This window comes from Cucurbita pepo, chromosome 3, assembly GCF_057944985.1.
Source record: "Cucurbita pepo subsp. pepo isolate OVF chromosome 3, ASM5794498v1, whole genome shotgun sequence".
In the NCBI taxonomy this organism is placed as follows: domain Eukaryota; kingdom Viridiplantae; phylum Streptophyta; class Magnoliopsida; order Cucurbitales; family Cucurbitaceae; genus Cucurbita; species Cucurbita pepo.
Window position 1 is genome coordinate 872,661 of NC_141800.1, and position 19,494 is coordinate 892,154.

The 19,494-nt window shown below is 32.7% G+C and overlaps 4 protein-coding genes across 6 annotated transcripts; 2 read left to right on the plus strand and 2 right to left on the minus strand.

The window, feature by feature from the left end:
- The first annotated feature begins 1,637 nt into the window (after positions 1 to 1,637).
- Positions 1,638 to 3,854, plus strand: LOC111791291 (uncharacterized). 2 transcript variants are annotated; one of them, XR_015420400.1, is made up of 5 exons: positions 1,638 to 1,839; positions 2,031 to 2,142; positions 2,802 to 2,870; positions 2,963 to 3,220; positions 3,305 to 3,854. XR_015420400.1 is itself a non-coding variant. In XM_023672574.2 (5 exons), the coding sequence occupies exons 1-4, from the start codon at positions 1,715 to 1,717 to the stop codon at positions 3,171 to 3,173; spliced, it is 387 nt and encodes a 128-aa protein (XP_023528342.2). In that variant the 5' UTR covers positions 1,638 to 1,714; the 3' UTR covers positions 3,174 to 3,220; positions 3,305 to 3,854. The 2 variants fall into 2 exon arrangements, 1 of the variants encoding a protein (XP_023528342.2); XM_023672574.2 differs by having other exon boundaries at positions 3,093 to 3,220.
- Positions 3,855 to 4,108: 254 nt separating this feature from the next.
- LOC111791292 (cytokinin riboside 5'-monophosphate phosphoribohydrolase LOG3) lies at positions 4,109 to 7,554 on the minus strand. 2 transcript variants are annotated; one of them, XM_023672576.2, is made up of 7 exons: positions 7,207 to 7,554; positions 6,658 to 6,755; positions 6,492 to 6,522; positions 5,801 to 5,900; positions 4,960 to 5,036; positions 4,699 to 4,842; positions 4,109 to 4,306 (listed from the first exon to the last, which is right to left on the minus strand). In XM_023672576.2, exons 1-7 carry the CDS (start codon positions 7,333 to 7,335, stop codon positions 4,250 to 4,252), a joined length of 636 nt encoding a protein of 211 aa, XP_023528344.1. In that variant the 5' UTR covers positions 7,336 to 7,554; the 3' UTR covers positions 4,109 to 4,249. The 2 variants fall into 2 exon arrangements, with proteins under 2 accessions (XP_023528344.1, XP_023528345.1); XM_023672577.2 differs by having other exon boundaries at positions 4,112 to 4,306; positions 4,966 to 5,036.
- Positions 7,555 to 10,681: 3,127 nt separating this feature from the next.
- LOC111791494 (29 kDa ribonucleoprotein A, chloroplastic) lies at positions 10,682 to 12,666 on the minus strand. The gene is made up of 4 exons (XM_023672865.2): positions 12,264 to 12,666; positions 12,027 to 12,128; positions 11,337 to 11,636; positions 10,682 to 10,912 (listed from the first exon to the last, which is right to left on the minus strand). The coding sequence occupies exons 1-4, from the start codon at positions 12,627 to 12,629 to the stop codon at positions 10,847 to 10,849; spliced, it is 834 nt and encodes a 277-aa protein (XP_023528633.1). The 5' UTR covers positions 12,630 to 12,666; the 3' UTR covers positions 10,682 to 10,846.
- A 1,836-nt stretch (positions 12,667 to 14,502) lies between these two features.
- Positions 14,503 to 18,739, plus strand: LOC111790529 (adenosine kinase 2). Its single transcript, XM_023671464.2, has 12 exons — positions 14,503 to 14,746; positions 15,081 to 15,134; positions 16,068 to 16,114; positions 16,197 to 16,228; positions 16,318 to 16,419; positions 16,519 to 16,586; positions 16,762 to 16,838; positions 17,144 to 17,241; positions 17,310 to 17,380; positions 17,470 to 17,536; positions 17,609 to 17,792; positions 18,365 to 18,739. Exons 1-12 carry the CDS (start codon positions 14,664 to 14,666, stop codon positions 18,505 to 18,507), a joined length of 1,026 nt encoding a protein of 341 aa, XP_023527232.1. The 5' UTR covers positions 14,503 to 14,663; the 3' UTR covers positions 18,508 to 18,739.
- Positions 18,740 to 19,494: the final 755 nt, after the last annotated feature.

Genomic DNA, 19,494 nt, shown 5'->3' on the forward strand with positions numbered 1-19,494 from the left:
ACTACCTCTAAACGATAATTCAAAATTATTGTATTATTTTTTAATTTAAGGATAAAATTGCCATTTTTATATTATAAAAATGGCGACGTGTTATTACTATTATTTTAAAAATTACGACATTTCATAAATATATAAAAGGAAATCACTTAGAATATAAAATTAAAATTTTTTTTCAATTAAACAAATGATTTAAATTTTAACCACAAAAATAAATAATAAATTTGGAATTAAGTAAAAATAAAAGGGACAAAAAAGTCTAAACAGTCATTTTCATGTGTATTATATAAATATAAACGATAAATTATTAATAAGAAAAGCATTAAATAGTCTTTAATTCAATATAATATTTTAAATTAATTGGACTTTCTTTGTCACTACTACCAATTTAATGAATTATTATTGATGAACTTAAAAAATAATACTTTGAAATTAACGATAATTCAATGGTCAAAATAGGAATATATTTATTATATAAATGTCAAAATATTACTTTTATTAATGTGTTTTAATTAACTTATTAATTTTAAAATACATTATAATATAACCAACCTTACACATAAAATCAAATTATTAATCACATAAACATACTAATATATATATAATTATAATTTTAAAATTTTATCGCATTTTTTATAATTTGGCATTAAATGAGAAAAAGGAGGGGCCATATGGAATGGTCCATGATTGGTGGCTGTCAGAGTATTACTCTTGTAGTGGAATAAGATATTCCTGTCCGGAATAAGAATCCACGTGGAGATTTGCAAACATGAAAAGGTATTCAACCACTTCCAAACACAACATATGAACAGATATTTCAATACGTGGTCCTATTTCGTAAGGGTACTATGACATTTCATGTCACATGTGAATATAACGATATAATTTATATTCCTCAAACGTTTTTTAAACGGTAGAATTTAGATTACCTTTATTCCGTTCTATCTTTTTAAGTGGTTGTCGACCATTGGGTATGTACGACCTTTATGAAACATCGAATATGATGTTTGGATACGGATACATTATAATAATTTGAATGAACAAGTGAATAAACGTGGAATGTATACCTATTCGTAATACCCATATTTGATGTCGTTGTTGAGATCATCTCATACAAAAATGAATGTCATAAGCTCAAATCTTCTTCTTTATTTAGAAAACGAGCTTTATATTTAATTTATCTATTTAAAAATTAAATTTGAAATAAACGTCAACATGGGTATAGCTCGTAACTAAATATTTTTTTTTCTTTAACAAAAAAAAAAATACTAACTAAAGCCTCCGTACAATTATTATTTTACAAAAAAAAAAAAATAAAAAAAAATTAGGCCTATAATATATATATATTTTTGTTATTAATTTTCTATGGATATATTTTTTAAATCATTTGAAATTTAAAAACTAAAAAAAAAGTTAGCTTATATATATATATTTTAAATTTGACTTAAAATTAATATTATTTTAAAAAAAGTTAAAAGAAAAAAAAACGAGAATAAATTTTAAAAACAAAAAGCCTAAAATAATATTATAAGAAAAACATTTAAAAATTGGGCCTCGATGGGCCGAGATTGGAAATTTGTGTGGTTGTCGAAAGATATTGGGCCCAATCAATCATAACGAGCTAACCGCGCCAATCTTCGGTGAAAAGTATCCCCCGACCTTTCACCTCGAGATTGTCGATGTCGATTTCACCGGCTATTGACAGACAGAGAGGGATATGGACGCAGATCGGAAGCGAATCTTCATAGGTTTGGCGGTGGCGATGTTCTTAGGATCGGTAGTGTACATGAGGCTTTGGACCATCGACTTCTCCCTGTCTTCCGGCCATGCCGAGCTTCTCAGGTTTGGATTTTCCATCTTTCATTCGTTCCTTTTTTTTTTTCTTTTTCTCTCATTATGTTGGTTCTCGTCACGAAAAATTGTTTGAAACTTCAGGAAATGGTACCGGTTTCTCTTATCCATGCTGTCGGAACTTCGAAATGTAAAATGCAGTAAGGTTATCTGTTTTAAATTGCTCGTTTATTATCGTTTAGGAGGCAATTCGACCTTGCGAACGGGAAGGCAATGGATGAATCTGCGGAATGGCGTCGTATGTACGACCACGAACACGATAGAGCTAATAAATGTAGAAGTGATCTAAACAAGGTCAGTATTCCAGGTTTACGTTTCCATGAATTCGATGGAAATTTTTCCTCATTGCATTGAAACTATATATTTGCCTTGATCCAGCGGAATGATTTTGTTACCATTTGTGCAATTACTTTTCTGAAACCGGTTTTTCGACGGGCGCATGCTTGAATTTTTTTTTATCTCGTTGCTGGTCCTTCGATTCACGGCTTGCTAATCAAAAGATTCATAACTTCTTGCATTGTCAACCGGCAAAAAAAACTTGTTAAACGCGGAATATGCGAATTTTTTTGTATCGAACAATTAACTCTCTGTTCTTGCCATATTGTTGATCATTTATCTGTCGTACGATGCTGTTGTAAGAAACTGGTTTACGTTACATATTAGCATAAGCTGTTGGGTTTAAGACAATTTAACTTACTATTAGAACATGGAATATTCAAACATTGGAATGTGATTTCCTTTTCAATTAGTACTGATAGTCCCTTGTTGGATCATATACTTTTCTCGAATTCTACAAGTGAAAAGGCATGCTGAAAAAACATACATAAGATTGAACACATCTCAATCAATTGATTGAACTTCTGAATGGTTTTTTTTTAAGAACCTCCATGAGCAGTAAATTGCTTCTACGTCTTTGCATTTGACCACTGATTCAGTACACTCATACTTGGCAGCTTAAGGAATCTTTTAAGAAGGTGGGGGATGCTGCTAGCTTCGATCAGAAGCTAACAAAGATGCAAACGGTAACTCCTTGTTATAATTATATTGTTATTGAATTTCGAGTATATAACTAAGTAATAATTTCTCCCTTCAATCTTCCCTTCAAAAAAATTAGGAAATGACTTGAGAAGATCCGTATATCATCACATACATGCAAGAAACTCTATCGCTTCGTCTTCAGAACTAAAATTTTGTCCCATATGATCTACTTGGTTTTGTCCCCCTTAAAATGTCAATGTTTTCAGGAAAACTTAGCTCTTCGCACAAAAGTGGATGCCTTACAGCAAAAGCTAAAGGCCGAGACGTCGAGATGTGGCTCTCAATAGAGCTAATCAACAGACACCGAATATAGTACTAGCATTGAATTTGAATTGTAAGACGTCTATAACAAAGGTTGCTGGTCGTGGCTTTTGATGGGAATTAGTACTTGAACCAAATGTTTGTTTGGATTTTGCAGGAGAGGAGATTATTATTATGCAATCTCCACGAGACCATTGACTTTCTGTTTACTTGTTCATCTCAACCCAGCTGCTTATTCCCATATTTCACTTCTGAGGATTGGATGGATTGTTAAGACTGAAGTTTCAGCTGGGATGACAAAGTGGATAGAGGAAAGAGAAACATTGAGCTGCATTGTCGCTCCTCATAGGCTAAGCAGTGACAAAATAGGTGGAAAACAACATGGAAGCTTCTTTTCATGAATCAAGTGCAAGTATAAGGTTAGTTTGTAGAACAACTTAGAAGATAGAAATTGGGTTTACTCTTTTCTTCTCAGTACTCCTTTTAGAATTCAAATGATTCAATAATTAATTTGAAATCCTGTTCAGAGCAATTTAGAACGTGGAAATGATTTTAAATCTGGGTTTTTTGGGTAGGATTTTGAGTCGATATTATGTTTCAGCTAAAGACAAACTTAGAAATCAATGATTATGTGTGACGTCACACTATTAAATGTATGAAGAGTTTTATATTATATAATAGTTAAAAGTGAAACTTTTTAGATCTAACTTTTGTACTTGCAATAAATTTTAAATCTGATTCTGAAAAAAAGTCTAAAAAAACTCTTAATTAATATTAACTAAATATAGGTTGAATATAAACTATTATTAGTTACTTTATGGACATCTTTTATGCTAAAATTTGTTTGTCTGCAGAGATCACCAATGAGACCAAAGAAGGTGGTAATTTTCACAAGAGAATACAAGAATATTAAAAAAAAAAAAAAAAAAAAATCAACAATTAATTAGAGGCTTTTTTTTTTTAAATATATATAAACTTATATGAAATGGAGTAATTTACCAAAAAGGGGAAAGAACACCAGAAAATAGGCAATAATAGACATAAATTCATTGTGGCCTCCTTCATTTGCTAAAAAAGTTGTGGACCATCTTCATAAGCCAAGCTATTCTATCGCCCAACTCAGCTTTGAAGCAACTCTGTCACGGCAAGGCACATACTCCTACACACACAACTCAACAATCATCACATAGGATTCCGTTTGCTTCTCTCACAACCAATCCATAAAGCTAAAGAACAACCAAAATTATATGGTATCATATTTCATCTTAGTTAGAAATGTCTACCGAACAAAGCAGAGACCAGGCGAAAACTCCCTGTAGAGAATTTGCAGGGATCAGGTTCTATCCCACATTTTATATATATATTTATATACTAAAAGTGATCGGGGCGAGACATATCTAACGGGGATAAATCCTTGTCCAGGCTTCATCTAGTTAAAAGGGAAAAACTCTCATAACTACCTCTCTCAATCCCGGTTGACCGGGGGATTCTTTCCCAACCTTATGAGTTAAATGAACATTTTTATTTACAATAATGTCATTATCATGATACCTCCAACTTCTTCACTAGCTCCTTGACTGATGGCGTAGATAGGATAATTTGACGCGCATTTGGAGTGATGAATCCCTCCTCTACAGCTTTATCAATAAATGACAGTAATGAATTGTAGTATCCATCAACATTCAACAGCCCCACCTGCAGTTTTTAGTATTCATTTTGTTCATATTCAGTAACTATCATAGCTAACCAATCACAGCACAGGCAAAAGTAAGGCTGAGCAGATGGAATATTCGAATAACAAAAATAAGATACACCGACTGGCTTGTCATGAATTCCAAGTTGAGCCCATGTTATGACTTCGAGTAGTTCTTCCAGAGTCCCATACCCACCTGCATGCATTCATATGATTGGAACAAAGAATTTAGCAGTTTTAATAACATGAAGATGATCCATCACTGTTGCTATACTTAATGAACTCTACTAATCTTAATAAGCTCTGATTTCAGCAGCTTTCGAAATCAGATTTCGATCGAATTATAAGTTTAGTTCTTAAACTTGAGGAGAATGTTTTGAAAACGCATTTGTGAACGTTTATATAAGAGGAAGAGTCAAAGTTGCATTTTTTTACTGTTCATGGCAGAGGTAGAGCTATGAAATTAAGGATCAAATTTTGGGAAGAACATAGCTGCCCACAGCTGGTATTATTCAAGAGACTTATCTTTTTCAGTGTCTGATATTGATGGGTCAATGATGGTTTCTTAATGAATCATGACCAAATGTAAGGAGAAGATGGCTGCCCACAGTTGCTATAAATGCACACCGCCATTAATGCAGATGGTGACATAGTTTGTGTGGAAAAAGTTGAAGAAGTCCGAGATTTTTGGAGCTGAATTGATTGATCAGTAAAACAGGAAGGCTAGAAGGACAGGCACCGAAAGCAGAAGGGTAAGATTAATTGATGATAAAAAGAGAATTAAGACGAGGATTGCATGTTTTTGTTTACAGGAGTGAACAAGAGGAAGATCTGAAAGAAGGGTTTTTAGAGCTTTGAGTGACCGACAGATAGCATAGCCCAAATGGGCACATTGATTTGACTGAGAGTAATAAAAGCCCAAATGCTTAAGAATTTGATGTGCAGGCTTTATATACTCACCTGGCAAAGCAATAAAAGCATCTGAATGCTTTGCCATCTCTGCCTTCCTTTGGTGCATATCTGCCGCTGTCTTCACTTCCCCGACAGTTTCACCAGTCAACTGTAAAAGAAGACCACGTAATAGGATAGGTTAGAAAGAGAAAGAGGACTTTTGGAGCCTTGTTGGAGAGAGAAAAATGATGGGTTCTCTAGGAAAAGGGAGGGCAATTCAAAAAGGTTTTGATCCAGAGATGATCTCTAATTTTCTGAACTTGGCATGACATAAGAATGAAGGGCTTAAAATGAAGAACTCAAAAGAAAGAAAGAAAAAAGTCATGAACTAGGTTGACATTAGAAGGATTAGAGCGTTAGGAATCACGCATTTCAACAATGATATGATATTATCCACTTTAAACATAAATGACATTACTTTGAGCTTCCCGAGAGACCTCATAACAATGGAGATGTACAAATGTGGGCCTCCCTCCCAACAATACTCAATACCGAGAGCGGTAAATTCTAACTACTATGGATAAGGCTCCCGAGCATAGCCAAAAAGACCATCTCAAAGTATCATAAACAAGAATAAGTTGGAATAAATAAATGAAAAATCAGATTCAATAATAATAAAATGAACAGTTCTTTCTTAAAATATAACTGAATAAGGAAGGAAAGGTTGAAGACTTTATGCAGCCGCTGGTTACAGACATACCTCAGGAGACATGAGTGTCTTGGGTATAACTCTGGACAAGAACAATAAGATGACAAAGTCAGTGGTAAACTTGTAATGGTGAATAAACCCAAAAGAAGAAACACAAAAAACAAAAAAATTGTTGAAGGGAGGGACCAGTGGATGTAATTAAAAAATGGGGGCATACCCAATGACATGCCGACCGCCATCATGAACAGCTTGTGACACTAAACCCATCAGCCCTATGCTGCCCCCACCGTAAACCAGATCAATGTTCCTTGAAACCTTCAAACAACAACAAAAAACCCAACTCATCATCTCAATGGCTCGAGAGTTTCATTTTATGAAATGGGATTCTTTCCTTACAGGTTGAAATTGCAGAAGAAACCAAGAAACAAACTGTACCCTACTAACATCATGCATTTTCTTTGCAATTTCAGTTTCTAATTGGAAATGGAAAAGGAAAGTTCAAAGTTGGGGAAGATTTTAGCCAAAATAAGTAAAGGGCCGTGATCGGACATTATGACAAACACGTTGCGAGCACAATCACAAGGAATCCAAATGAACATCAACGGAAGACGAAGATTCAAAACAAACAACAAACAACAAACGTAGTAAAGATCATCAAAGCATTGAAGTGAAGGAAAGAAATGTAGAACAATCTATAGCAACTTCGAACACATAATACAAAGAAATGGGAAATCGACAATGGAGTTAAAGAAGAGAAGAAGATTACCAATTCCTTGCCAAGTTCAATGGCGGAATCTTGGTAGCTTTTCTTCTTGCCTTGGCTACTTCCACAGAACACACAAATCCTCCTGAACTTGGATGGCTTCATTTCATGATTCGAAATCACACCCTCCATCGATTTCTCGCTATGCCCTGTTTCACTCCTTTGTATTGAGTTCAAAAACAGAGTTTCGCAATGGAATCAAAAAGCTGTGGTGAAACAGAGCATTTATTTGTTCCTTTCCTAATAGGTGTTTGTGAATGCTACCCCAACAGATAATCAAAAACGAAAACAACAAACGTAAAAAGAAAAAAGAAAAAGAACAAAAGAGAGAACAAAAACAGAGGAGGCTTCTCCTAAGCTCGGAAATGTCTTCGTGGCCTATTTCCTTTTTATAATAATCTTTCTTGCCTCCTCGCACGTGCGTAACTTCACGCACGCTTTTGCGCCACCTCATCCTCCTCTTTTTTTTTTTTTTTTTTTTTTTTTTTTTTTTTTTTTAAATTTTCGGAATATTAATTAAAAAAACAAATATTAAATTTCGAGATTTACCCCTAGGACTAGTTGAAGAAAATAATACATGAATATAAATTATACATTTTTTAATTTTATGACATTTAACCACATATATATATATATATTAATAATTAAAAATAATTTAAAAAATGCGAGGTTTGTTAGATGAACACGACTCTCCACAATAATATGATATTGTCCACCTTGAACATATGCTCTCATGGCTTCGCTTTAGGCTTCTCAAAGGCCTCGCTCCAATAGGAGAACTCACATCAGCTAATTTAGGGAATGATCATGAGTTTATAATAAAAAGAGCCTTTTGGAGAAGCGTAAAGCCACGAGAGCTTATGTTCAAAGTGGACAATATCATACCATTGTGGAGAGTCGTGTTCATCTAACAAGCTTATCTAACATTATCATAACATAATGTGAATATAATTAAATAGCATACTATAAAATTTCTAAAAAATGACATTTAAATTTACGTTAATAAATGAAAAAACATATTAAAAAAAAACAATTAATATTCGATGGATAAGTAAATAATGATGAGTTATTGCTGTGGAAAGATTAATTTTTATATTTAATTTCCATAAAGAAATAGACAGAGTCATAAGCATTTCTGAAGTCTCTCTGCAGTCAAACACTACTAAATTAGTGCTTGTATTATGGTCAAATGCTACATATTTGCATTTATTATAAGCTTGTTAATGTATCTACATACGAAATTTAATAATTCAAACATACGACACAGGGGCACCGACGTCTTTTACACCTCCATTTTTGTTTCCATCGCATATTTCGATCTCTCTCGTGAAATTTCTTATTTATTTATTGTAGAGATAAAAACGAGGATTTCCAATTTATGGATTAGATTCTCCACATTTTTTTTAATTTTCTTTATATATATTTTTAATATATATATATTTGATTTTAAATAATTTCTTATTGTAATATAATTTATACTAAAAAATGTAAAACATTCTATATAATATAATACAAAACATAATTTTCTATATTTTTTTACTTATTAATATATATATTAAGAGTATAATTTATGTCTGTGTCCCCATTTAACTAACAGGATTTTTCGAGCACTCATTAATCTTAAATAAATAAACAAAAAATAATAGTATAAATAAATCAATTTATATTTTTTTTTTATTAATGTTTTATTTTGATTCTACTTGAAAATTAATTAAAATTGCTTTGTTAACAATAATATTATTATTTTGTAATAATTCGACTCTTTATTTTAAAAATATTCATAACCCAAGTTTTAATAAACAAAAGGCAACACAAATATAATTAAATCAATTAATACTATATATTTTTTTTTAATGAATGGTCGAAATAGAAAGAAATATTAATAGGGCCTGCGATTATTATATTGCATTAACTAGGTACGGACACGTGGCTTTAATTAAGAAAAGGATCTGACTTGTATTATTTGATTTAAAAATTAATAACTTTACTCAATAAGTGAGAGTGTTGACATCATAAAAAAAATAAAAATATTATTAATAAAAGATAGTAAGGTTACATTTCAACACGTGACAATTTGAAAACGTGAATTGAGAGGCGTAATTCAAGAGTTTATGGAACCATTCTATATTTCAAAATTTATTTTATCATATTTTATGTTTTGAAAAATCAAGAAAAAAATAATTAATTGTAAAAATAGAATATTAAATTATTGGAGAAAACTTAGGTTGATTTGATTGCTAAAATTGATATAACTGTTAATATAAAATGGAAATGAAAAAGAATATTAAATTATGATTCCTAGCTTACCTGCCTATTCATGAATTATTACTGTACTTCACATGGCTTCTTACAATGGTTGCATTTAAGTTTTTTAATTTTTAAATTCAATAAATTTCCTAGTTTTCTATTTAAATTTAAATTTAGTAACATTATTCTAAAATTACCCTTAAATTTTTAGAAGATCAAAAACTTTTTTTTTTTTTTTTTACTTACAAAAATATTTTTAATTTTCTTTAATTTTTTTAAACAAATATTTTTATAGTTAGTAATATGCTTCAAAAATACTCGTGTAATTTCAAAAGTAACACTATACAATTTTGGAGATAATTTATAAGGTGTATTTTTATCAAGAATTTTTTTTTATAATAGAATATTTTTTTTTTTAAATATAGTACCAATGATAAGTATAATTAATTTTGTTTTAGATAATTACTTGCTTTATTTAAATCCGAAAAATCGTACGATTTTATGAAATCTGGGATATGGCTAGAATCTGTTGTCAATATTTTAAACTCGGGCATAATCAACCAATATTTTGTACCATCAAAATACAAACTTAATAAAGGACCCCTAAAGTATATATTTACTATAATCTAAATCTTTATTTCAATTTTTTTAATTCTATGAAATTTGAAAACTATAATATTAGCAATTTATTTTTTTATTTTAACCAAAATGGTTAGTACTAATGAGATACAATTATCCTGATTTAATATTCCATTTATCTAGGACTTTTAAATTTTAAATGTAAACTATTTTTCAAATTTCGAAATTAAAATGAAAGACCAAGTAGACACTAACTGCAAACTTCACAGACCCAACCCAATAACCATATTTTAACCTACTAAATAAATATCACCAATCCCAAAAATTGGGCCCCGACTCAAGCCTTTATCCAGACTCAAGTTTCTTTCTTTATCAAGCCCCACCAAGTCAGCCTTCATCTCTAAGGGGACGTTAGAAGCATGGCCATGAGAACTTATGCTCTTTTTAAATGTTGCATGTTGGAAAGCGCAAGCCTAGAGAGCCACTACATTATGGCCTCGACTCATGGCTTACATCTCGTTTTATATGTACAAGTAAGGCTAAGCCTTAAGGCACAAAATATTGCCCCATGAACACCTTTTGAAAGGTGGGCTTCACTCGTCCAAGATCACAGATGTTTTAAGCTATAGAGGTTTTAATCTCAATTGAAGAGTGGCAAAATCAGAAAAATATAAAATGCCATCGTTCATAGGGAAGGTACAGCCAATCATCTGGCACCATCTACTATCGGACAACATTGCAGAGAAAAATAAGGTTAATATAAAGGAGCCCAAAAACCACGTTAATTTTTTCCTCTCAAAAGCTCTGCTGCTGATACTCAAAACTGGCGCCTTGGCGGCCTTGCTTCTGCTGGTGATACTCGGACGGATCTTCCATTCAAGTCCTGCAAGGTATACATTTGTACTTAGATGTATGGAAGATACTTGATTCCGAACCATGCATTTCTTCATCATTAAGTAAGGATCAGGTGTATTATCGGGAATTCAATGCATGAAATGAGTTCTATAATTGAAAAATGATGAACTGGGATAAAACTTGCGACCACAAGAATTCACTTCAGCTGAGGCAAATGGGAAAGAACAAAAAACATCAACTTCAGCTTCGTAAAAAATTGAGAACATCCACGAAGGAAACAAGTGAGGAAATCATGATTAATATGAACAACAGGATTTCATGCCCATAAGAATTGAACATGAATTCAGTAAGCAAGCTTTAATTGAACATGGGAAGGCATATGAAGAGTAATAGTAAACAAATGCAGAACCTGACCCAGAAAAAAGCATAAAAATGAAGAGCCAAGAACTTACAGCTCCATCCAATGACTGAATGGCATTGGTAACATCCTCTGCTGAATTAAATGTTACGAAACCAAAGCCCCTAGATCTTCCGCTTTCGCGATCATAAACTACTTTTGCCTCCACAACATCTCCTTGTTGCCTAAAAAAGTTCTCAAGTGCATGGTCATCAACGCCCCAAGCAAGGTTACTCACATGAACACGGTTGGGCTTATCAAAATTTGAAGAATTTCTGGAACCTCTGAAAGAGAAATCATCCCTTTTTGGTGGAGGGGGTCCATTATTTACCCTCAGTGATCTACCCTCAAGTTCCTGTGAGGAGTTACAAGGAATCATCAATTAGAGGCGAATGCAACACACCCTTGACCAAAAATGAAAGACAACAGTATGTAACTGGAGCATAAAGGCAAATCTATATAACTTTTGGCGTTAAAACTAAGAATATAAGCTCTACAAACGTTTTCCCCCACAAATAAGGCCGAACTAGAGCATATCATTAGGATGGGTTCTCTATGACGACAATATAACGTGTGCTCATCCAAAATTTGATGTTCAAAGCTGAACAGCACTAAAAGGAACTATGACTTCCTCATTTTTTGGGTTACAGTTACAGTAGTTGAATTGACAAGGAGTAATTGAAGCAGAACCAAAAGCAATACTGCAAGAGTATTAAAGTGGCGCAAAAGGGGTGTAGCCACTTACATAGCCATTAAATTGTTGAGCAGCGGCTTCAGCCTCGTCGGCACTCGACATGGTGACAAAAGCAAACCCCCTGCTTCGTCCCGTCATCTTGTCGTAAACCACCTTTTAAAAGAACAGCACTCAATTTATAAAATTAGGGCAAAGCAAATAGGTCTCCTCGAGAAAACAGGAAAAACTTAATAGTCTAAAGCAACGCATTACAAACCCTACAAAACATGAAAGGGAAAAACAAATTACCTCGACCATTTCAACTTGTCCGGCACTTTCGAACAAGCCGGCAAGTTGAGCACTGTCGACGCTGAAAGGGAGATTTCCGACGAATAGTTTAGGGTCAGGAGCGTAGCTAGACTCATCACCATCGCTCTCAAAAATGCTTTCCTCCTGTTCGAAATCGGATGAGACGGCGACATTTCTAACAAAGCGAGAGGATAAGGGAGGAGAAACCCTACTCGAACGAAGAACGAGAGAAGAAACGGAAATGGGATTTGAAAGAAGGCGAATGGAAGATGGATTGAGAGGGAAGAGTTTGATTTTAGGGTTAGAAAGGGATAGGGTTTTGAGGGTTGAGGGCGAGAGCGTGAAGGAAGTTGCAGAGGCAGACATGGCTTCCGAGATTTTGAGATAAGGTTGGAGACGGCTTGAATGAGCGAAACTAGCTATTTATAGGGTCCTTTTTTTTAACTTTATGTAAATTTCTAAATATAATATTAATATCCGCGTGATATTTGTGATATTTTTTTTTTACTCTATTTTTCAAATAGTTTTATTTTATTTCATAAATATGAAGATAATTTTTTAAATAGAATTCTTTTAATATTTATAAATTTTGAATTTTTAACATTTTTTTTTATTTACTTTTGTGCTTAAATAATTTTGAGTGTAATTTTACATTTTATTGCTTAAATCTTTTTACCTTTCTTTTAAATATAAGATTTTTTTTTATTACGGAGAACTAGGGTAGGTTGTTAAGTCCTACTTGGGTCGATTTTCAAATTCAACAATTTTTTTTAGTCATCCGATTACATTTTGTTCATTTTAAGATAGCTCGCCTAGATCATAGAGTCTAGAGACAGTGGAAAGCTAACATCATAACTCCACACTAAAAGGCATTTTCAATCTTTTTTGGGTAAGTATTATTTTGATGAATGGTCGTACATTTTGAGACATTCTCGATCTTCCTTTTTCTCATTTTATTTTATTTTTCATCCAACATGGAATAAAATCTTTGTAATTTTTTTATTTTTATTTTTTGTATATATAAATATTAAAAAAAGAAAAAAGATAAAAGTGGTAGCAAGTGGCTACTGCGAAGTCGCACGCTCACGCGTGTGAGATCTATCCATCGTTATCAATACCAACTTGTGATATTTGTCGCATAAGTGGCCACTTGGTTTCTGCGCGGCTCAATCACAGCCATCCATTTCTCTTGTCTAACTCATACTACAGCACCAGATATTTATAACCATGCAATTCTCCTTTTAGGGTAATTTATTTTGCAATTATTTTAACGTACCATTTTAGTCTTTCCCGTTGTTAAATTATATAAAAAAAATACCTTATTTTTTTTTCTCTATTTCAAAAATATTATTCAACTTAAAAAAAATAACTATTAAAAAAAAAAAAAAACACTTTAAACTTAAAAGAAAAATAGTAATAACTTGTTTCAAAATACCGTTTTTTTTAAATATAAAAATACATATTTAAAATTTTAAAAATATTTTATATTTTATTTTAAAAAATACCCTTAAACTTCTAAAAATTGTATTTTTATCTTTAAAATAACAAAATTTTAAAAATTAAATTAATAAAATTTAAAAAACCTTTTGTTTCCCTCTCAATTCTTTAAACTCTTTTATAGGTTGGTTTTATTTAAAAGGTTTGAAAATCAAATAACTGAATTAAAAATATTATCATAATTCAATATAAATAGAGTATTTTCAAGAAATTTAATAAATTTATTGTATGTTAACTAATTAATGTTTTTATTTAATTATATTATAAATAATATACAATTTTACCCGTCAATATTAATAATTATTTTATTAAAATATAAATAATTAGTATTATAATCAAATTAAAAAGTTAATTATACACTACTTATTTCAAAAATCAATTTATTCACTCATTCCAAATACAATATATCTATTTCAACTCTTTTATAAATTATTTGAAAATAATTGATAAATAAAAATAATTATTTATCGAGAACAACAATGATAAACATAAATAATCGATAAAATAAAGAAATTATATTAAAAAGCAACTACAAAAATGAAAGAAAATCTAGAATTAATAAATAATTGGAAGAATAAATAATACAAAAACAACAAAGAATAATTAAAAAAGAAAAAAACAAAAACAAATGATTGGTTAGATTATTAAAACATGTTTAATAGGAAATAATTAAAAGTTTAATCGACGCTGCCAAACGAGTCGGGAACCTAAAAGTAATGGAAAGGGGCCCATTGGGGTTAAGGTCGGTGAAGCTTGAGAGTTGTGCCACGCAGCGCCATCACTCACTCCCCGATTCTAACTATAAATCCCCGCCATTTCCCACCTCGCAGATCTCGATCTCGCACTCTGATTACTGTCCTTCTCTCTTTCTCTCCTTCTCGATCGATTTCTTTCATCGCAGCAATGGCGTACGAGGGGATCATCTTGGGGATGGGCAACCCTCTTCTTGACATATCGGCTGTCGTTGATGATGAATTTTTGCAGAGGCATTCCGCCATTTCTTTCCTCGTTCTTCTATTCAGCTTTCATGTGTTCTCATATGAAACTCAGATCCATATGCTATTTTATGTCTTAACTTTCATGCGTTTTCATTCAGATCTCTACGGTTCTTTGATTGCATCTTAAGTGTCTAGTCTTTTCACTAATTTTATTGTTGGTTTTCATGGTTCTTTTCGTTTATATTAGCTTCATTGGCTGTAGTGTTTATGATACTAATGCGTGCAGACAGGTTTTGTAAATTGCAACTTTGATCCGAAATAAAAATATTGGGATTTCACGTTTGACTGTATATTGACTGTGTAAATTTCTCGTTCCGTACAGATACGACATCAAGCCGAATAATGCTATCCTCGCGGAGGAGAAACATCTTCCAATGTAAGGGATTGATTTTCAATTTACTGGCTGACAGCTTCCCCTCTTAGTTTCATTTTATGTTTAACTGATTTGTTGCTACTTATCCGTTGAACAGCCATCAGCTACGCTTCTTTTATGAACTTTATTATTCAAGATGACGCTTTTTTTAATTGTTTTAATGAGATGTCACTCGATCGATCTCGAGAGCATCATTCATAGTATTCGACCTTGTCTTATAAGTTTGCTTGAAAATCAAGTTTCTCGTTACAATTTGGTCGATTCGATCTCAATGGATTAGGGAATAAAGGAAGATGCGTGCTGTTAGAAGTTTGATGTTGAAAGATATTAGATGAGATCAACTTACATTGATGTTGGTTAGTCCTGTTTTATTGGTTGAAATTTATCCAACAGAAAAGTAAATAAGTTTTGACAACCTATGTCTTTTGTTCTGCCTGAGGTTATTACTTAATCAAGTTTTTAATATGAATTTTGTTAATTGAATCGAACTACAGGACTAGTTGCAAAAACGACCAGAGAACAGAAAGCAGCTGATAATAGCTTGGTTACTAAAGTAATTAACATACGTGGCTAAACTAATTGTCGTGGCTTGTGGTTTATTCATTTAGTTGGAAAGAAGTGAGGATGTGATGTAATGTTATACAAAGTCTCAGGCATATTGAACTTCAGGGGATAATTAGAAACGAAACGAGGCACTAGTTGAGTCGTTTGTTTTGGGTTAACATTTTTTAACCTTCATTATAAATTGTGTTTTCCTTTTCCTATTGAAGAAAATTCTATGGTTAAAGTAGAGTTGTTATGCTTTATTATTCTTGTTTTTTTGACATTGTTTGAATTTTCACATATTTTCTGATGTGAGTCTTCTGTTTTTTAAAATTTTGGAATAGTTATTCAATTGTTGTGTTGATCCCTTCTTGCATATATGTTCTTTTGTAGGTATGAAGAATTGGCAAAGAATCCTAATGTGGAGTACATTGCAGGAGGTGACGTATGGATGGTTGAATCTATTTTTGTTACTATGGTTTTGGCACATTTGTGAATTTCATGTACCTTTATTAAGTGCAGGTGCTACACAAAACTCAATTAAAGTGGCTCAGGTAAACTAATCTTGTTCCCCGGTGAATATGCACATATCCCTCAAGTTTTATTTTCTGGCGTGGGGTGAGACTTTTCTTGCCTAATCCAGTGGTTGCTTCAACATCCTGGTGCAACAAGCTATATCGGTTGCATTGGAAAAGACAAGTTCGGAGAGGAGATGAAAAAAAACTCAAAAAGTGCCGGTATTAATGTAAGTTTCATATTATATCACCACCTTCCATTTCGGTGATAATTTACACCATTCAGTTCTTATTTGCTCTTTTTTGCCCATTGGTATTTGAGCAATTAGGTTCATTATTATGAGGTTGAATCTACACCGACAGGAACATGTGCTGTTTGTGTGGTGGGTGGTGAAAGGTTGGTTGATATCTTGTTTGCTTCAATAAGTCTAACATATAAAACATATAAAGTTTGCTCTATGTAAAAAATTGGTTATTTCTTAGATTGTTACTTCTAGATATCATTAATTTTAACCATTTGTTTCATGTTTAGGTTAGATGGTCTAACAAGAGTCTGTTTTTGTGACATACAGGTCACTAGTGGCTAATTTGTCTGCTGCAAATTGCTACAAGTCTGATCATTTGAAAAAACCTGAAAATTGGGCATTAGGTAAACGCAGAACTCATATTATGGTTTTCAGAGGGCTTGTGGGAATCTGTTCTTAGAAATTCTATTCCTTGAAAAGAACTCTTCTTTAAAAGATTTTCCACTTTGCTTAGAGCAAGTTGTTCGTTCTTTCAAAATAATAGACCAGTGACTAATTTTTGGACAATAATCTTATACATTTTCAAATCTCTCAATGATTGTTCTTCTAAAAACTGTTAAATTTTTGTTTGAAGTATCTTAGGGAGCTGTAAATAGGATAGATCTTCTCTCTTACAGGCTAACTCGATCATAGTTTTCCATGAGAACAGTTGAGAAGGCCAAGTATTTCTACATTGCTGGATTTTTTCTCACTGTATCACCAGACTCCGCACTTCTTGTAGCTGAACATGCAGCTGCAAACAAAAAGGTACTCCTGTGACGTTACGGTTTACCAAGGCTTCAGAATAGGTTACTAACTTTGCCAATCATTTGCAGTATTTCTCGATGAACCTTTCTGCTCCATTTATATGTGAGTTTTTCAAGGACGCACTGGAGAAAGTTTTTCCGTAAGTATTAATGTATGGTAGAAGTAAGAAACTTTGACGTGTTGACCCGGGACGTATACATAAATATATATATATTTTTTATGTTTCAGGTATATCGACTACGTTTTTGGTAATGAAACCGAAGCAAGGACGTTCTCTAAAGTTCAGGGATGGGAGGTAATGGCTTGCTTTGTCCCATAAAAACTGGTTTTCATCATGTATAATTGGAGGTCAACTTTTTATGAGCAGACTGAGAATGTTGAGGAGATAGCTCTAAAGATTGCTGCGTGGCCTAAAGCATCAGGAACACACAAGAGAATTGCTGTTATTACTCAAGGTCCAGGTCCAGTTGTTGTTGCTGAGGATGGAAAAGTGAAGACGTTCCCAGTTATTGTGCTGCCTAAAGAGAAACTCGTTGACACTAATGGAGCAGGTATGTTGGAGCTTAGTGAGCATGAACCATCAAGCACATCCAAGTTTGACTTTCATTACAACTTTTTTATTAATCTCTCTTTGAAAGATCCCACATCGGTTGGAGAGTAGAATGAAACATTCCTTATAAGGGTGTGGAAGCCTCTTCCTAGCATACGCATTTTAAAATCGTGAGACTGACGGCGATACGTAACGGGCCAAAGTAACAATATTTGCTATCGGTGGGCTTGGGCTGTTACAAATGATATCAGAGCCAGATGTTGGGCGGTGTGCTAGCGAAGATGCTGGCTCCCAAGAGGGTGGTTTGTTAGATTCCACATTGGTTGGAGAGAAGAACGAAACATTATTTATGAGGGTGTGGAAACCTCTCCTTATTGTTTTAATATTGTGAGACTGACGGCGATACGTAACGGGCCAAAGTGGACAATATCTGCTAGCAGAGGGCTTGGACTGTTACACTCTGTGATACAGAAACCAAATTCATATTTATGATACGCTTAGGGGTACATGAACGAACAGCTGAAATGTGTATTAAGAGCATATTTTCATATTGTGTTTCCTTTTGTTTTTCAGGAGATGCGTTCGTGGGAGGCTTTCTATCTCAATTAGTTCAAGAAAAACCCATCGAGGACTGCGTAAGAGCTGGGTGTTATGCATCAAATGTTATAATCCAAAGGTCTGGCTGCACATTCCCTGAGAAGCCTGATTTTAAATGAGCATTCTTTCGTATTGGCGAGACCTTTGGCCCTCCTCTCCTAGTAGTACCCATCTCTAGCTATTGCTTTACCTTTATATTCATTTTTCCTATTGGCTAGTGCGGATGATGGCTATTTCTGCGCATCCCAATATATATCTAATTCACCATATTCCTGTTATTCCCAGATGTTGTAAGGACTTATTAAGTATCTTGCCCTGAAAGTTTATATGATTATAGAGCAGCTTGGTTCATACCACTGTACTAGATAGAGTAGAGGCACTCCATTAGTTTGGCTTGGCCTTTTAACCCAAATTTGTTTGTTCATCTTTTTTTTTTTCTTCTGAATTTTGTTGCATTTCCATGCACAAAACAAGCGATGGGGGCAACAAGCAGCAGAGGTTCGTGTGCAAAGCTACAGCAGCTTTTGTACCCCACGGTTGCCTCTTAGAGACCCACAATGCACAATGGCACATGCTTCTGCTTTCTTCTTAATTCTGATTGATTGTATGTTCTTATCCTTCCGACACTTCTGGTGTTTTACATATATATTTTTTTAATCTTATCTAAAAATATCTGTTTCAATTATGTCTCTTCCTCTTTCTTGGGAACAGACAATAAAAATAAATAAATAAATAAATTGTTTTAAAAATATATATATATTTTAAAAGATTGTAATATTATCCTTGTTTGTCAAAAGGTTTCAAAATTATTTTTGAATTAGAAATTAATTTTAATTTTGAACAAAATTTAGGACTTTCAAATTATTGTTTTTTAAATACCATTTTTGTCTGTATATACTTGTCCATTTTTATTTTGGTCTCGTAATTTGAGTTTTGTTTTATTTTGGTCCGTGTAATTTCATGTCTAATTTTATTCGAAGTATTTTCAATAAATCTTAAACTTGTTTTTTTTTTTTTTTTTTTTTTTTTTTTTTTTTTTTATCAAAATTAGTTCTATTTTCATATAAGATAATAATATATATGAATATATTTTTAAGATTTATTAA

What these genes read in the sequence shown, in the direction of transcription:
- LOC111791291 (XM_023672574.2), top strand. Translation starts at nt 1,715, where the DNA reads ATGGACGCAGATCGGAAGCGAATCTTCATAGGTTTGGCGGTGGCGATG. An exon ending in GGCCATGCCGAGCTTCTCAG is followed by an intron (nt 1,840 to 2,030) that starts GTTTGGATTTTC and finishes ATTATCGTTTAG; the next exon opens with GAGGCAATTCGACCTTGCGA. An exon ending in GTAGAAGTGATCTAAACAAG is followed by an intron (nt 2,143 to 2,801) that starts GTCAGTATTCCA and finishes CATACTTGGCAG; the next exon opens with CTTAAGGAATCTTTTAAGAA.
- LOC111791292 (XM_023672576.2), bottom strand. Translation starts at nt 7,335, where the DNA reads ATGGAGGGTGTGATTTCGAATCATGAAATGAAGCCATCCAAGTTCAGG. An exon ending in TTGAACTTGGCAAGGAATTG is followed by an intron (nt 6,756 to 7,206) that starts GTAATCTTCTTC and finishes TGTTGTTTGAAG; the next exon opens with GTTTCAAGGAACATTGATCT. An exon ending in GGCGGTCGGCATGTCATTGG is followed by an intron (nt 6,523 to 6,657) that starts GTATGCCCCCAT and finishes GTTCTTGTCCAG; the next exon opens with AGTTATACCCAAGACACTCA.
- LOC111791494 (XM_023672865.2), bottom strand. Translation starts at nt 12,629, where the DNA reads ATGTCTGCCTCTGCAACTTCCTTCACGCTCTCGCCCTCAACCCTCAAA. An exon ending in GACAAGTTGAAATGGTCGAG is followed by an intron (nt 12,129 to 12,263) that starts GTAATTTGTTTT and finishes TTCTTTTAAAAG; the next exon opens with GTGGTTTACGACAAGATGAC. An exon ending in TTCAGTCATTGGATGGAGCT is followed by an intron (nt 10,913 to 11,336) that starts GTAAGTTCTTGG and finishes TATACCTTGCAG; the next exon opens with GACTTGAATGGAAGATCCGT.
- LOC111790529 (XM_023671464.2), top strand. Translation starts at nt 14,664, where the DNA reads ATGGCGTACGAGGGGATCATCTTGGGGATGGGCAACCCTCTTCTTGAC. An exon ending in GATGATGAATTTTTGCAGAG is followed by an intron (nt 14,747 to 15,080) that starts GCATTCCGCCAT and finishes CGTTCCGTACAG; the next exon opens with ATACGACATCAAGCCGAATA. An exon ending in GCACTGGAGAAAGTTTTTCC is followed by an intron (nt 17,381 to 17,469) that starts GTAAGTATTAAT and finishes TTTATGTTTCAG; the next exon opens with GTATATCGACTACGTTTTTG.